This window comes from Theropithecus gelada, chromosome 1 (assembly GCF_003255815.1).
Source record: "Theropithecus gelada isolate Dixy chromosome 1, Tgel_1.0, whole genome shotgun sequence".
Taxonomy (NCBI): domain Eukaryota; kingdom Metazoa; phylum Chordata; class Mammalia; order Primates; family Cercopithecidae; genus Theropithecus; species Theropithecus gelada.
Genome location: NC_037668.1, coordinates 37,663,863 through 37,680,887, shown reverse-complemented (window position 1 = coordinate 37,680,887; position 17,025 = coordinate 37,663,863). Strand labels below are relative to the sequence as shown.

The 17,025-nt window shown below is 49.1% G+C and overlaps 1 protein-coding gene across 2 annotated transcripts in view; it reads right to left on the bottom strand.

Moving 5' to 3' along the window:
- CA6 (carbonic anhydrase 6) overlaps window positions 1-16,681 on the bottom strand; it is a 35,894-nt gene extending 19,213 nt beyond the window's left edge. The window contains exons 1-4 of one of the 2 annotated variants that reach the window (XM_025403152.1): window positions 16,586-16,681; window positions 13,134-13,313; window positions 3,519-3,667; window positions 1,801-1,893 (exon numbers count right to left, since the gene is read on the bottom strand). In XM_025403152.1, the coding sequence (XP_025258937.1) occupies window positions 1,801-1,893; window positions 3,519-3,667; window positions 13,134-13,313; window positions 16,586-16,676 (513 nt within the window). In that variant the 5' untranslated portion in view covers window positions 16,677-16,681. The remainder of the gene's footprint in view (window positions 1-1,800; window positions 1,894-3,518; window positions 3,668-13,133; window positions 13,314-16,585) is intronic. The other variant, XM_025403157.1, reaches the window with a different exon arrangement.
- Window positions 16,682-17,025: the final 344 nt, after the last annotated feature.

The window sequence follows — 17,025 nt, the reverse complement described above, 5'->3', positions numbered from 1 at the left end:
TTTTTTTGAGACGGAGTCTCGCTCTGTCGCCCAGGCTGGAGTGCAGTGGCCGGATCTCAGCTCACTGCAAGCTCCACCTCCCGGGTTTACGCCGTTCTCCTGCCTCAGCCTCCCGAGTAGCTGGGACTACAGGCGCCTGCCACCTCGCCCGGCTAGTTTTTTGTATTTTTTAGTAGAGACGGGGTTTCACCGTGTTAGCCAGGATGGTCTCGATCTCCTGACCTCGTGATCCACCCGTCTCGGCCTCCCAAAGTGCTGAGATTACAGGCTTGAGCCACCGCGCCCGGCCGATAGTTGTTTTAAAGTCCTGTCTGCCTAATCGCTCTGGGTCCACTCAGGTCAGTTTCTGTTGATTGATTTGAGTTATTTTTTTCCTCGTAAATATGGATTACATTTTCCTATTTCTTTGCATGCCCAACTTTTGTTTTGTTTTGTTTTGTTTTTAAGATGGAGTCTCGCTTTGTCATCCAGGCTGGAGTGTAGTGGCATTATCTTGGCTCACTGTAGCCTCTGCCTCTTGGGTTTGAGTGGTTCTCATGCCTCAGTCCCTGCAGTAGCTGGGATTACAGGCATGTGCCACCACGCCCTGATAATTTTGCATTTTTAGTAGAGACGGGGTTTTTCCATGTCGGTCAGGCTGGTCTCAAACTCCTGACCTCAGGTGATCCGCCTGCCTCAGCTTCCCAAAGTGCCAGGATTACAGGCATAGGCCACCATGCCTGGCATTTTTGTTCTGTTTTGGGTTTGGTTTCACTCTCGTTGCCCAGGCTGCAGTGCAATGGCAGTCTCAGCTCACTGCAACCTCTACCTCCCGGGTTCGAGTTATTCTCCTGCCTCGGCCTCCCAAAGTGCTGGGATTACAGGAGTGAGCCACCGTGCCCAGCTTTTTTTTTTTTTTTTTTTTTGAGACGAAGTCTAGCTTTATTGCCCAGGCTGGAATGCAATAACGTGATCTTGGCTCACTGCAACCTCCGCCTCCTAGGTTCAAGTGATTCTCCTGCCTCAGCCTCCCAAGTAGCTGGAGTTACAGGTGCCCGCCATCATGCCCAGCTAATTTTTGTATTTTTAGTAGAGATGGGGTCTTGCCATGTTGGTCAGCCTGGTCTTGAACTTCTGAGCTCAAGTGAGCCACCCACTTTGGCTTCCCAAAGTGCTAGGATTACAGATATAAGCCACCGCGCCCAGCCCCACCGTCTAGATTTTCTTAGAAATGCAGGTGTTGACCGGGTGTGGTAGCTCACACTTGTAATCCCAGCACTTTGGGATGCCGAGGTGGGCGGATCACCTGAGGTCAGGAGTTCATGACCAGCCTAGCCGATATAGTGAAACTCATCTCTACTAAAAATACAAAAATTAGCTAAGCGTGGTGGCAGGCACCTGTAATCCCAGCTACTTGAGAGGCTGAGGCAGGAGAATCGTTTGAAACCTGGGAGGCGGAGGTTGCAGTAAGCTGAGATCGTGCCACTGCACTCCAACCTGGGCGACAAGAGTGAAACTTTTTCTCAAAAAAAAAAAAATAAATAAAGGAAATGCAGAGGTGTTGCCTTTGTCTGATTGGGTTGCAGGTTTCCCCTTGCCCTTCAAACAATTTGTGTCTATGCAACCCCTCTGGGATTCCAGCTCTTGTAAGTCAGCTTGTCCATGGTAACTAAGGTCTGGAGATTGACAGCACAGAAGCACAGTGATCTTCCATCCAGTCAATGTTTCCAAGAACTGTGAGCTCAGGAAAAGATGGAGAGTGATAATGAAGAAGACTGTTCAACTAGATTTTGCAGACACACGTGGGTAGTTTCTGCTTACCTCAACGAAGGCTGCCAGTACAGCCAAACCATCCGGCGCATCTTGGGCTGTCTCATAGCTCTTGTATTTAGAATTGTAGTGAACAACGTGAATCTGTAAGAGCAAGGTAGGGTGCGTCAAGGGCAGTTCACAGAAATTTGGATGCTTAAGATTTCCAGGGAAGAAGGAAGAGAAAGGAAGGTGCTCCATCTGAGGCCTCAGACTGTTCCACACAAGCAACTTGGACCTCTATCTCCCTCCACTTGGGCTGCAAATCCCATGAATCAAGAGCAGAAACTTCCCAAAGAATGGAAAGAGCAAGAGTGGGATTCTGGAAGATGGCAGTTTCAGGCCATTTCCCAACCACACCCTCCCTCCAGGCAGACAAGCTGGCAGAATCTGAAGGGGTCACATGAGGACATAGGGTTCTCCTGGGGTGTCTGGGGGCTTTGCGGGGAGAGTGAGCTCATGCCCCTTGTCCCAGGCAACCACTGTTAACATGTAGTCATCCTATGGATGGATTCTGGCAAAAGAGGGAACTCAGAAAATCTAACATAGTCCAGGCGCAGGGGCTCATGCCTGTAATCCCAGCACTTTGGGAGGCTGAGGCGGGTAGAACACTTGAGGTCAGGAGTTTGAGACCAGCTTGGCCAACATGGCGAAACCCCGTCTCTACTAAAAATACAAAAATTAGCCGGCCATGGTGGCAGGTGCCTGTAATCCCGGCTTCTCGGGTGGTTGAGGCAGGAGAATCATTCGAACCCAGGGGACAGAGGTTGCAGTGAGCCAAGATCACACCACTTCACTCCAGCCTGAGCAAAAGAGCAAAACTCCGTCTCAAAAAACAAAAAAAGAAAATCAAACACATAAAAATCCAGCTGAAACAAAGGAGGGCTTGCCACACTCTGTGGGCTGTGAAGTCCTGCCCACCTGAGTCCTGTAAGGGCAGGACCTTGCCTGAACCCCTGCCACACAGTGGTGATCCATCAACAGTTGCTGAGTGAATAAAAAATAAACTCAACTTCAGGATAACTTAACTGCTACCTTTGCACAAAGTCTTTTGGCTGTTTTTGTTTGTTTTGTTACTCAGACTGGAGTGCAGCAGCATGATCAGGACTCACTGCAGCCTCAACCTCCTGGCCGCAAGCCATCCTCCCACCTTAGCCTCCTCACCTCCTCCACACCTATAAGCTGGAACTATAGGTGTGCGCCACCACTCTGGCTAATTTTTTTTTTTTTTTTAGTCACAGGATCTTGCTACGTTGCCCAGGCTGATCTAGAACTCTTGGGCTCAAGCAATTCCCCTGCCTTGGCCTCCCAAAGTGCTGGAATTACAGGTGTGAGCCAGTGCACCCAGCCTTGGCTATTTTAATAAGAAAAGTGATGGCCGACACTGTGGCTCACGCCTATAATCCCAGCACTTTGGGAAGCCAAGGCGGGTGGATCATCTAAGGTCAGGAGTTCAAGACCAGCCTAACCAACATGGTGAAACTCCATATCCACTAAAAATACAAAACTTAGTCGGGCATGGTGGTGGGTGCCTGTAATCCCATTTACTCAAGGGACTGAGGCAAGAGAATTGCTTGAACCCAGAAGGTGGAGGTTGCAGTGAGCTGAGATCGCGCCACTGCACTCCAGCCGGGGCAACAGAGCGAGACTCTGTCTCAAAATAAATAAATAAAAAGGAAAGTGACTACAGGGTTTGAAGGAAGGAGTACACAGTGGGGGTCCTCAGGTACCTCGATCACATGTCTGATCCCGTCCACGGTGTGCTCAGAGCCCCTGATCTTCGAGGACGCTCCTCCCCAGTGAAAGTGCATCTGCTGGGCTATGTACACAGTGCCGTCGGCTGCTGTCATGCGCATGGTGGAGGGCAGGCTGATCTGCACTGGAGAGAAAAGGTAGGTGAACACAGAGGGGTCAGGCCTACAGGCTGGGTAGCTTCTCTGCTCACCTCCCACCTGTCTGAGCCTAGGGCAAGTCAATACCGTAGACTGGCTTAGCATGCCATGAGCAGGGTCGCCAAAGGAGAAGAGGCGTTTGCACACAGGGCACAGGGTGAGGTCAGGATGGAGGCCAGGCACCGAGTAAACCAGACTGGGCAAGTGCCTCTCCCCAGTACACACCTTCCCGCTCAGAACCAACAGGCCAAAGGCAGGACCACATAGTGGCAGGTCCGGCTTGCTGGCCCCAGGGAAAGGGAAGGTCCTGAAATACGGTCAATGGGCATGGAAACTAGAATTCTACTCTCTATCTCTGGCCGATTTTGGAATTTGCCGAAGGTATAAGAATAGGAAATGGGGCCTCTTAGAACTGTTTTCTTTTCTTTTTTTTTTTTTTTTCAGGCTCACTCTGCTGCTTAGGCTGGAGTGCAGTGGCACGATCATGACTTACTGGAGCAACTCACTGCAGCCTCCAACTCCTGGCTTCAAGGGATCCTCCCACCTCAGCCTCCCAAGTAGCTGAGACTACAGGTGCCCGCCACCTGTAGTAGAGGTGTATTTTTTGTATTTTTAGTAGAGATGGGGTTTCACTATATTGGTTAGGCTGGTCTCGAATTCCTGACCTCAAGTGATTCACCTGCCTCAGCCTCCCAAAGTGTTGGGATTACAGGCGTGAGCCGCCACACCCAGCTGAAATCTCTGTCTTTTGGAATGAACTACACAAAATGGAAAAATTGACTCAGTTACTAAGAAAAGTGACTAAGAAAAATACCCATGAGGATAGAACTTTGGCATTGGAAACGGCCAGGCAGCATGTGTCTCATGAGCAAGATCTTCCCATTTATTTATTTATTTATTTATTTAGAGACAGAATCTTACTCTGTCACCCAGACTGGAGTGCAGTGGCATGATCTAGGCTCGCTGCAACCTCTGCCTCCTGGGTTCAAGCGATTCTCCTGCCTCAGGCTTCCCAGTAGCTGAGATTACAGGAATATGCCACCACGCCCGGCCAATTTTTGTATTTTTAGTAGAGACGGGGTTTCACCATATTGGCCAGGCTGGTCTCGAACTCCTGACCTCAAATGATCCGACCTCCTCAGCCCCCCAAAGTGCTGGGATTATAGGCATGAGCCACCATGCCCGGCAAGATCTTCCTATTTAAAGTCATCAGTGGTGGCTGTAAACAAGAACATTTTCTTAAAAGACAGCAAATATGAGGTATTTAAAACCCGTCAGATGCCCCCCTTCTTCCTTTCCAAATTGTCTAAAGGAGCAGGGAGCTATGATTAAATTCATAACGTAATCTGCTGTAACGCAGTAATCTGGCCTGAAAGGTTTTCACCGGCCGTTTGGCAGAACAAGTGCTTGGTATTTAGAGCTTGAGATGTGGCTGGCCTCAAAAATCAATGCTTGCAAGAAAAGGAGGCATGCAAGGTCAGCAATGCTAAAAGCGGATGGGAGCTGAGGAACTGAGGACCCGAGCAGAGCTCCCGAAATGGACAGTCAGCACCACAGAAGAAATGAGAGAGGTCCTCACAATTTCCCCAAAACACAGCCCCCGGGAGACAGAATGTGTTACTTCTGGTTACACTGACAGGCCCACACAGGCCCAGTTGGAAAAGAGCCACAAACCTGAGCCTGTTGCTGTGCTTTTTTTTTTTTTTTTTTTTTGACAGAGTTTGCTCTTGTCGCCCAGGCTGGAGTGCAACGGTGAGATTTCAGCTCACTGCTTCCTGGGTTCAAGCGATTCTCCTGCCTCAGTCTCCCCAGTAGCTGGAATTACAGGCACCCGCCACCATGCCTGGCTACTTTTTGTATTTTTAGTGTAGACAGGTTTCCACCATGTTGGCCAGGCTGGTCTTGAATTCCTGACCTCAGGTGATCCACCCACCTCAGCCTCCCAAAGTGCTGGAATTATAGGCGTGAGCCACCGCACCTGGCCATCGCTGTGCTTTTGAAAAGGCAAGGCCAAAAGTTAACTGGCTGTTCCCAAAAGTCAACTGGCTGAAACTTCCAGATCTGCAAATCAACTCAACTTCCAGAAGAGGCTGCTCCCCTTTATGGGAACCCAATGTAACCAGTTTCTTATCAGAAGAGAAAAGCCACATAATCCAAGAATTTGCTGTGCTCAAGAAACAATCAGCAAACTGTCAAGGTCGTGGAAGTCAAAGACTGAGAAACTGACTGAGATTGGAAGAGACTTAAAGAGACCTGACAGCGAAGTGCAATGTGGAATCCTGGGTTAGACCCTGGACCAGAAAAATATAGGAGTGAGAAAGTCATGTCATTCAAATGAGGTCTGGAGTTAACTGTGTTATATCATTTAAATTCAATAATAATTGTACCATGGTGGCCAGGCGTGGTGGCTCACACCTGTAATCCCAGCACTTTGGGAGGCCGAGATGGGCAGATCACCTGAGGTTGGGGGTTCGAGACCAGCCTGACCAACATGGAGAAACCCTGTCTCTACTAAAAAAAAAAAAAAAAAGTAGCCAGGCATGGTGGTGCATGCCTGTAATCCCAGTTACTCAGGAGGCTGAGGCAGTAGAATTGCTTGAACCTGGGAGGCAGAGGTTGCAGTGAGACAAGATTGTGCCACTGCACTCCAGCCTGGGCAACAGAATGAGACTCCATCTCCAAAATAATAATAATAATAATAATTGTACTATGGTTATAAGATATTAGTGTTAGGGGAAGTGGGCAAAGAGCATGTGGAAAATCTCTGTACTACTTTTGAAATTTTTCTAGTGAAAAGCTATTTCACTAGAAGTTGAGGCTGGGCACAGTGGTTCACACCTGTAATCCCAGCACTTTGGGCGGTCAAGGAGGGCAGATCACTTGAGGTCTAGAGTTCGAGTCCAGCCTGGCCAACATGGAGAAACCCCGTCTCTACTAAAAATACAAAAATTAGTCGGGCATGGTGGTGCAAACCTGTAATCCCAGCTACTCGGGAGGCTGAGGCAGGAGAATCACTTGAACCCGGGAGGCAGAGCTTACAGTGAGCCAAGATCACGGCCACTGCACTCCAACCAGGGCGACAGAGTGAGACTACATCTCAAAAATAAATAAATAAAATTGAAAAAGAGAAAGGAACAACCAGCCTCCTGCCTCCCCGCAGAGCATTAAAAAATCAAAACCTGTGTAGAATTCTGTGTTACTCATGGGCGCCTGTTTGAGGACTTATCCTTTTATGTTCAGGTCTTTTCTGCTCAAATGCACCATTCAGTGAACATTTTGAATTTGCTCTGTCAGGATCTGTGGGAAGTACCGTGATGAAAAAGATGAATACACGATTATCCGTATCTTCAAGGAACTTCATAAAAGAAGTAGCCAATAGCAATTATTAAGAAAACAGTATATATTAAGAAAACACTGAACACTAGAGGCCCAGTACCTCAGGCATTTAAGCTTTTCTGGAGCCTATCAAATATATTTTGGAAAATTTAAATATATATTTTTTTGTTGTTGAGACAGGGTCTTACTCTATCACCCAGGCTGGAGTGCAGTGGCGTGACCTCAGCTCACCGCAGCCTCTACCTCCCAGGCTCAAACAATCCTCCTGCCTCAGCCCTTCAAGTAGATAGGACTACAGGCACACACCACCATGTCCAGCTAATTTTTAAGTTTATTTGTAAAGACAGAATTTCACCATGTTGCCCAGGCTGGTCTCAAACTCCTGGGCTCAAGCAATCTGCCTGCCTTGGCCTCTCAAAGTGCTGGGATTATAGGAGAGCCACTACACCTGGGCAATATGTATTAATGGATCAGTGCCGGCCCACCAACTGTTACTAGTCTACAGCAAAACAGATCAATTGGGAGTTAGTTTTAGAAATTTTGTAGCAATTTGTGTGTCTCAACAGCCTGTGTTTCAATTTGAATTTCTCTTTATTGAAATGTTGAATCTAATTTAAATTTAATTTTAAAATGAGGAGGCCAGGCCTAGCAGCTCATGCCTGTAATCCTAGTAATTTGGGAGGCCAAGGCAGGCAGATCCCCCGAGGTCAAGGGTTCAAGACCAGCCTAGCCAACATGGAGAAACCTCGTCTCTACTAAAAATACAAAAATTGCCCAAAAATATGGACAAAATCTATATACAGAAAATCATAAAACTAATGAAATAAATCAGGAAGAACTAAATAAGTGGAGAAACATTCCATGTTCACAGATAGGAAGACTTAATACTATTTCAACGTCCATTCTTTCCAACTTGGTCTATATGGTACCAAAAAGGGGTCCCGATCCAGACCCCAAGAGAGGGTTCTTGGATCTCACACAAGAAAGAATTTGGGGTGAGTCTACCGAATAAAGTGAAAGCAAGTTTATTAAGAAAGTAAAGGAATAGGCTAGGCATGGTGGCTCATGCCTGCAATCCCAGCACTTTGGGAGGCCGAGGCAGGTAGATCACTCGAGGTCAGGAGTTCAAGACCAGCCTGGCCAACATGGCGAAACCTCGTCTCTACTAAAACTTAACGGGGGCATGATGGTGCACGCCTGTAATCCCAGCTACTTGAGAGGTTGAGGCACGAGAATCACTTGAACCGGAGGCAGAGGTTGCAGGGAGCCAGGATAGCACCACTGTACTCCAGCCTCAGAGCAAGATTCTGTCTCCAAAAAAAGAGGAAGTAGTGGAATAAAAAATGGCTGCTCCATAGGCAGAGCAGCCCCAAGGGCAGCTGGTTGCCCATTTTTATGGTTATGTCTTAATTATATGCTAAACAAGAGGTGGATTATTCATGCCTCCCCTTTTTAGACCATATAGGGTAACTTCCTGACGTTGCCATGTCATCTGTAAACTGTCATGGTGCTAGTTGGAGTGTAGCAGTGAGGACGACCAGAGGTCACTCTCGTGGCCATCTTGATTTTGGTAGGATTTGTTGGGCTTCTTGATTGCAACCTGTTTTATCAGCAAGATTTATGACCTGTGTCTTGTGCCAACCTCCTCTTTCATCCTGTGACTTAGAATGCCTTAACCTCCTGGGAGTGCAGTCCAGTAAATCTCAGCCTTCTTTTACCCACCCCCTGTAAAAGATGGGTCAGTCTGGTTCAAACGCCTCTGACATTACTATACAATCAAGCAAGCTCTTGGTATTTACCCACATGAATTGAAAGCACACAAACCTGCACATGGAATTGACTGATTGATTGATTGAGAGAAGGTCGCGCTGTCACCCAGGCTGGAGTGCAGTGGTGCAATCATAGCTCACTGCAGCCTTGACCTCCCAGGCTCAAGCGAGCCTCGCACCTCAACCTCCTAAGTAGCTAGGACTGTATGTTTGAGCCACCATGCCAGGCTAATTTTTTGATTACTTTTGTAGGTCTCACTACATTGCCCAGGCTGGTCTCGAATTCCTGGGCTCAAGTGATGCTCCCACCTTGGCCTCTCAAAGTGCTAGGGTTAGCGGCATGAGCCACCATGCCTGGCCTGCACACAGGTTTTATAACAGCTTTATTCATAACTGCCAAAACTGAGAAGCAACCCAGATGTCTTTGGATAGGGGAATGGATAAACTGTGGTTCATCCAGGCAATAGAATATTCAGCACTAAAAAGAAATGAGCTATCAAGCCATGAAAAGACATGGAGGAACCTTAAATGCATATTACTCAGTGAAAGAAGCCAGTGTGAAAAGGCTACATGCTGTATGATTCCAACTATGTGACATTTTGGAAAAAGAAAAACTATAGGTCAAATAGAAAGATCAGTGATTGCCAGGGTTTAGGAAGGAAGGGAGAGATGAACAGGTGGACCACAGGGTTTTCATGACACTGAAACGATTGCTCGATACATGTGATTAGAAACCTGTCAAAACCTGACTAAGCGTGATGGCTCATGCCTGTAATCCCAGCACTTTGGGAGGTGGATCACTTGAGGTCAGGAGTTCGAGACCAGCCTGGCCAACATGGTGAAACCCCATCTGTACTAGAAATGCAAAAATCAGCCAGGCGTGGTGGCACGTGCCTGTAATCCCAGCTACTGGGAAGGCTGAGGCAGGGGAATCAATTGAACCAGGGAGGCAGAGGTTGCAGTGAGCCGAGGTCGTGCCACCCCACTCCAGCCTGGGCGATAGGGCAAGATTTCGTCTCAAATAAAAGAATCTTGCAAAACCAAAAATCAACAAATCTTTAATACATCACGTCAACTTTATTGTTAAGCTTAGTATTCATCAAACTCTCATTAGAATCAAAGTTTGTAGGTTATTTTTTTTTCCCCTTCAGTAGAATTCCTGAATGTGCTTGGAGCTTGCTGTAAAGTAGCCAGTGGCAATAGCCAAATAACTTCAAAAGCTAAATTATAAAAATCTTTCAAAATACTTTATATCAGGCCAGGTGCAGTGGCCCACGCCTGTAATCTCAACACTTTGAGAGGCCAAGGTTGGTGGATCACTTGAGGCCAGGAGTTCAAGACCAGCCTGGCGAACATACTGAAACCCCATCTCTACAAAAAATACAAAAATTAGCTGGGAGTGGTGGCACACACCTGTAATCCCAGCTACTCAGGAGGCTGAGGCATGAGAATTGCTTGACCCTAGGAGGCAGAGGTTGCAGTGAGCCAAGATCATGCCACTGCATTCCAGCCTGGGTGACAGATCCATCTCAGAAAAAAACCCTTTACATCAAAAAATAGAATTATGGCCAGTCACGGTGGCTCATGCCTATAATTCTAGCACTTTGGGAGGCTGAGATGGGCGGATCACTTGAGGCAAGGAGTTCGAGACCAGCCTGGCCAATATGACAAAACCCCATCTCTACTAAAAATACAAAAATTAGGTGGGCATGGTGGCACACGCCTGTAGTCCCAGCTACTGGGGAGGCTGAGGCAGGAGAATCACTTGAATCTGGGAAGTGGAGGTTTCAGTGAGCCAAGATTGCACCACTGCATTCCAGCTGGGGCAACAGAGCAAGACACCGTCTCAAAAGAAAATTTTTAAAAAATATATATATAATTAATGTGAACTTTGGGTCCACTCTAATGTCCAGCATGCTGTCGTGTGAGGTGAGAACCCCAAAGGAACAGGCTTCCAGACCACAGAAATTTGAGCACAGCCCCAAAGGAAGAAAGGACAGGGTCCTCTGGAAATTGGGAGGAGTGAGCCACTGCAAGCCCCTTGGGAAGCTGGGCTCTTCTCTTCCTTATGCCTTCCCTCTCCCGGGCCCTCAGCACGAACCCCGCACTCAGCAGGGGCTGCCCATGGAGATCCCTCCATTACTGATTGCTTCCCGCCCGCTGTCCAGGGAGGGTGAACAAAGCCACTGTCTTTGGCCTTTGTGCTTCACCCTTTCTCCACAAGGAGAGGACAAGGAGAGGAGGAAGAGTTCAGCCTCCCAATCTGGAAGCGTCAGAGAGTAATTTTGGAAACAAGAGCTTGATGTTATAATGAAAATGAAGCTTTTGTTCATTCTTTGTGTATTTCAGGGCTCTTGGCCACATAAACCTGAGTCCTTTTACAGACAAAGCTTCATTCTCCAATTTGCTACTTTCACCAGTCCTATAAAGGACAATTGGTTTTCTTTCTTTTTTTCTTTTTTCTTTTTTTTTTCTGAGGTGGAATTTTGCTCTTGTTGCCCAGGCTGGAGTGTAATGGCATGATCTTGGCTCACTGCAACCTCCGTCTCCTGGGTTCAAGCAATTCTCCTGCCTCAGCCTTCCGAGTAGCTGGGATTACAGGCACACGCCACCACGCCCAACCAATTTTGGTATTTTTAGTAGAGACAACGTTTCACCATGTTGGCCAGGCTAGTCTCGAACTCCTGACCTCAGGTGATCTGCCCACCTCGGGCTCCCAAAGTGCTGAGATTACAGGTATGAGCCATCTCACCAGGCCAGTTTTCTTTTCTTGATTGTGCAAGATAAGAAAACTAAGTCCTGTGACCTTTCTTTTTTTAATTTATTTATTTAAAGAAACAGGGTCTCACTCTGTTGCCCAGGTTCAAGATAAGAAAACTAAGTCCTGTGACCCTTTTTTTTTTTTTTTAAAGAAACAGGGTCTCGCTCTGTTGCCCAGGTTCAAGTACAGTGGTGATCTCGGCTCACCACAACCTTAACCTCCCAGGCTCAAGTAATCCTCCCACCTCAGCCTCCCAAGTAGCTGGGACTACAGGCACTCACCACCACTCCTGGCTAACGTTTTGATTTTTTGTAGAGATGGAGTCTCACCAAGTTGCCCAGGCTCGTCTCAAACTTTGACCTCAAGTGATCCTCCCACCTCAGCCTCCTAAAGTACTGGGTTTGCAGGTGTGAGCCACCATGCCTGGCCAAGTCCAGTGACTGTTGTATTGCTGTGTGGCAGGCAGGGAATTGTCTCAACCCAGGCAGGAGTGAGAGAGTGCAGTACCTAAGAAGGATGTGGCCAAGAAACCTGACATCTGGGGGTGTGAGCCCATCTTGGCCGTCAGACACTGTGTAGCCTTGGGTGAGTCCCTCGACCTCCTGAGGCCTCAGACTTCCTGCCTAAAAAATGCCCCCTCCTGGGGTAGTCATGAGGCTCAGAGGAGTCGAGCCAACTTGGAAAATCAGGAGGATGTTCTGTACAAGTAAAGCACAGATTTCAGTTTCCAGGCCAGGCGTGGTGGCTCGTGCCTGTAAACCCAGCACTTTGGGAGGCTGAGGTGGGCAGATAACTTTGAGGTCAGGAGTTCCAGACCAGCCTGGCCAACATGGTGAAAGCCCTGTCTCTACTAAAAATACAAAAAAAAAATTAGTTGGGCGTGGTGGTGCATGCCTGTAATCCCAGCCACTCAGGAGGCTGAGGCAGGAAAATCACTTGAACCCAGGAGGTGGAGGCTACAGTGAGCTGAGGTCATGCCACTGCACTCCAGCCTGGGCAAGATAGTGACACTCTGTCTCAAAAAAAAAAATTTAAAAAATTTACAGTTTCTCATATTGGATTCCTGAAGTGGGGCATCCCCACGGCCCTGCTTTTTCTGTCTGACCTTCACCTTCTTTCTTGTAGGGAGCAGAAAACCAGAGCTTCCTTCTTAAAACTCTGAGAAATCCTGGTCCTACCTGTCAGGTGCTTTGAGCTGAATAGACTGAAATAGGAACTGTGGAAAAGCTGACCCCAGCTGATGGACAGAGAGTCCCCGTGGGAAAGGTGGCTTCAGCAGCACGGCCTGTCCTGCCTGTCGCCTGCTGCGTGGGTTGGGTGAGCTCGAGTAAGAGGATAACATGGCAGGAAGGGACCAGCAGGGAGCTGAGTGGAAAGACAGATGCTGCCCTCTCTGGAAGAGCCACCAGGTTTCCGGGCCGCTCAGCCCTCATGTTCGACCCTCATGTTCGAGGCCTCCAGTTCCGAGGCCATGCTCTGTGTCTCTGTGTAAGCCACTCCTGGCAGGGACACGTGTCACCTGCCTTCCCCTGCAGGCTGCCAGGGGCTGCCCGTGGATTGGAGCCCCTCGCCACCCCTTCCCCTTACCTGTGTGGCCGTTGTTGACCATGGGGAACTCGCCCTCCTGGGTCTCATAGCCCGTCAGCTTGAGCCCCTTCAAGGCGGGGTTGTACCGCACCTTCGTCCTCTGCAGGTTGATGGGCGACTGTCTCTGGCCCCCACAGGCGGGGTAGTGCTGTGGCCAGTGCGCTTCGTCCAGTGCTCCTTCTGAGACAGGAGAGAGACAGTTCAAGGGGCTGCCTGGCTGAGCCCACTCTGCAGGAACCTCACCGGGCCAGAGGCCAGGGCCCGCTGGGCAGGGACCCACGGCGGCACCTTCCAGAGAGCGGAAGCAGGGCCCCCAGAAGGAGGCCGAAAAGACAACAAGGTCAACTCCAAGGACTGTGGTGTTTGAGGGGCTTTGGTCCTAACCTCTAACTTTCCTGTGGCGACTGCTGGCCCTGGGAGCAAGACAGTGTTTTGAAATCAATGAAAGTCTTTTTTTTTTTTTTTTTTTTTGAGACAGGGTCTCGCTCTGTCACCCAGACTGGAGTGCAGTGGTGTGATCTTGGCTCACTGCAACCTCTGCCTCCCAGATTCAAGAGCTTCTCCTGCCTCAGCCTCCCAAGTAGGTGAGATTACAGGCATGCATCACCACTCCTGGCTAATTTTTGTGTTTTTATTAGAGACGGGGTTTTGCCATGTTGGCCAGGCTGGTCTCTAACTCCTGACCTCAGGTGATCCACCCACCTTGGCCTCCCAAAGTGCTGGGATTGCAGGCGTGAGCCACTGCGCCCGGCCTGAGAATCTTTTATACAGAACGTTTTGCTCTCCTTTGACTTATTTCCAGCTGATGAATGCAGGGAGGGATCCTTGGCTTGCCGTTCCTGTGCTGTTCCTGAGGCCTCTTCCTCATTTCCTCTCAAGGGCCCCATTGTCCTTCCATGCCCCCAACAGGAACACAGCCCCCACCTCCCCATACTGCAGGAACCCCCCACCACTATTTTCTTGCTCCAGCCCCTTTTATGGATTCCCAGTATGGTAAAGACCATCTAGGTGTCTACACTTATGGATTCAGGGAAACTAGGGAAGCATCAGGTTCCAGGACAACCCAGAGTGAGTACTTTTTTAGAACTCATAAGGAGAAAGTTGATCTTTTCAGAGAGGATTGATAATCATAGGGGACAGAGTAACATAGGTGAGTCATTATCATAGGTGACTTGGCCCCCAACCAGCTGTGGAGCTTGGTGTCAGCCATGTGGCATGGAGAATCTCTCCTCTGTTCCCTGTGCGGGGGTAGCTGTGTGGTGAGTACACAGCTTGTTTTAAGAAAGGTGTTTGTGGCTGGGTGCGGTGGCTCACGCCTGTAATCCCCGCACTTTGGGAGGCCGAGGCGGGCGGATCACCTGAGGTCGGAAGTTCGAGACCACTCTGACAAACATGGAGAAACCCCTTCTCTACTAAAAATACAAAACAATCAGCCGGGCGTGGTGGCACAAGCCCTTAATCCCAGCTACCCGAGAGGCTGAGGCAGGAGAATCGCTTGAACCCAGGAGGCAGAGGTTGTAGCGAGCCGAGATCGTGCCTTTGCACTCCAGACTGGGCAACAAGAGTGAAACTCTCAAAAAAAAAAAAAAAAAGGTGTTTGTACTGGGGCCTCTCAGCGCGTTTTGGTTTGTAATCAAGCAAGAGGCCTCTAGCACAACCCCTTCTCAGAGCAAGATGCTTTGGCCCAGGCCACTGTCAATACTGGAACATCTCTCAGGTGTCCCTGAAAGTCATTTACAAAAGCTACACTACTCTCAGGTTCTCCCAGAGTCCCTAGTAGCTTTCCAGGAAGCCCACTGTCTCAGAGGCTGGGCAGAGCCTGGGGAGGACAAGGACTTCATTGTCTGAATTCTCTCTTCCTTCACCTCTGAGCCACCTGCCTGCACTGCTTGGCCAAGTGAAGCAGAATGCCCCAGGCTTCTGAGGCGCTGCCATGTGTAAGATCACTGTGCTCAGGAACACAGCGGTTGGTCAGGGCTGGCTGGACTTTCTGAACCTCCCAGGATGTCCCTAATTCCGTTGCCCTTGACTTAACAGATCATCCCATTCATCCTGAAGGAATGCTTCTGGAGCAGCTGAGCTGGGGCGGACTCTGCAGGAAGCAGATGTTTGTCTCACTTCCTGCATCGGCCAGTGGCCACCAGCCTCCTCATGGACCCCAGTCCATGGTCCTGTACAGAAAGGAGGGGGACGCGGGAAGAAGCTCTCCTCACTGCCCCTGGAAAGGGCCATTTAGTGTCCACAAACCCCACAGACACGGCCTTCTAGCTTTGGCTCACATGTGGACCAGAACCCATGCTGAATGCCAGGATTTTACATTTCACATTTTAAAAGTCTGGTTTGGGGCCTGGTGTGGTAGCTCACACCTGTAATCTCAGCACTTTGGGAGGCCAAGGTGGGCAGATCACTTGAGGTCAGAAGTTTGAGACCAGCCTGGCCAACGTGGTAAAACCCCATCTCTACTAAAAATACAAAAGTTACCCAGGCATGGTGATGAGTGCCCGTAATTCCAGCTACTTGGGAGGCTGAGACACGAGAATTGCTTGAACCCGGGAGGCAGAGGTTGCAGTGAGCCGAGATGGCACCACTGAACTCCAGCTTGGGCAACAAAGCAAGACTCTGTCTCAAAAAAAAAAAAAAAGTCTGGTTTTGGCCGCCCACAGACCAAAGGGAACTGGGTTCTTATGTCAAGATGTTCTAGGTAAACTGCCTACCATGAAATTTCCAAGAAAGAAGGTCTCATAAACCCCACAGCACCTTCCGTGAGGTTAGCGAGAGTCTTTTCTAAGAACTTTATTTTCCACTTACACAGACCAACAAAGCAAATGTCTTTACGAAGAGAAGCAGTGAGTGTGCTTTCGAACCAGCCAACACTGTGAGTGGAAAAAAAAAGCAAAAAGCCTATAAATAAATCAGGAGTTTGTGAAGGGGAAAGCTATTTCCTTCTTTTCCTTATTTGAAGTTTCAGTTCAGCTTGTTCTCCATACCTTCTGAGACACTGAAAAGGTAACATCTGAAGCCACAATGAGCAGATCCCCAACAGATGGCAGGTGGGCTGCCTGGCCATCCTGGGAAATGCCCTAAAGGAGGAGTCTTGGCTGGGCGTGCTGGCTCACGCCTATAATCCCAGCACTTTGGGAGGTGGACAGATCGCCTAAGGTCAGGAGTTCGAGACCAGCCTGGGCAACATGGTGGAACCCTCTCTCTACTAAAAATACAAAAATTAGCCAGGCATGATGGCAGGTGCCTGTAATCCCAGCTACTGGGGAGGCTGAGGCAGGAGAATCACTTGAACCCGGGAGGCGGAGGTTGCAGTGAGCGGAGATCACGCTACTGTACTCAAGCCTGGCCAACAGAGTGAGACTCTGTCTAAAAAAAAAAAAAGAAGGGCGCTTGTCCTGTTGTAAGGGTGTGAGGGTAACTGAGGGAGCGTGCAGGGGCTAGGGGCTTACCTGAGTAGGTCCAGTCAGACCCATGCTGGGCCTGGCCACCCAACAGGAACAGGGACAACAGAGGCACCAGGGCCCTCATGGTGCTGCACATCTGGAATGAAGACTGATTCCCGCGAAGCTCTTCTTTTAAAGGATCAGAAACTGTAAATAACAATTTACAAGTGATCCGCCCAACTGGCTAAGCCACTCATTGCTGCACCCACTAAAACAATAACACCCTCCCCACAACAGCCCTTCTGGCTCTGTGCATTGGGCCAGGCAGCCCCAGCACCTGCCTGATCTCCTCCCATGTCAGTTTCATATCCGGTCAGTTCATGGGTCTGGTTGTTCAGTGTCAGGAGCACCTGCAGGGCTGCACAGTGCAGCCATTGTGGACAGGTGACCGCGGAAATGGGAAAAGGCCCAAGGCAGGGAGAAGCAGGATGAAGGACTTTCCTGGA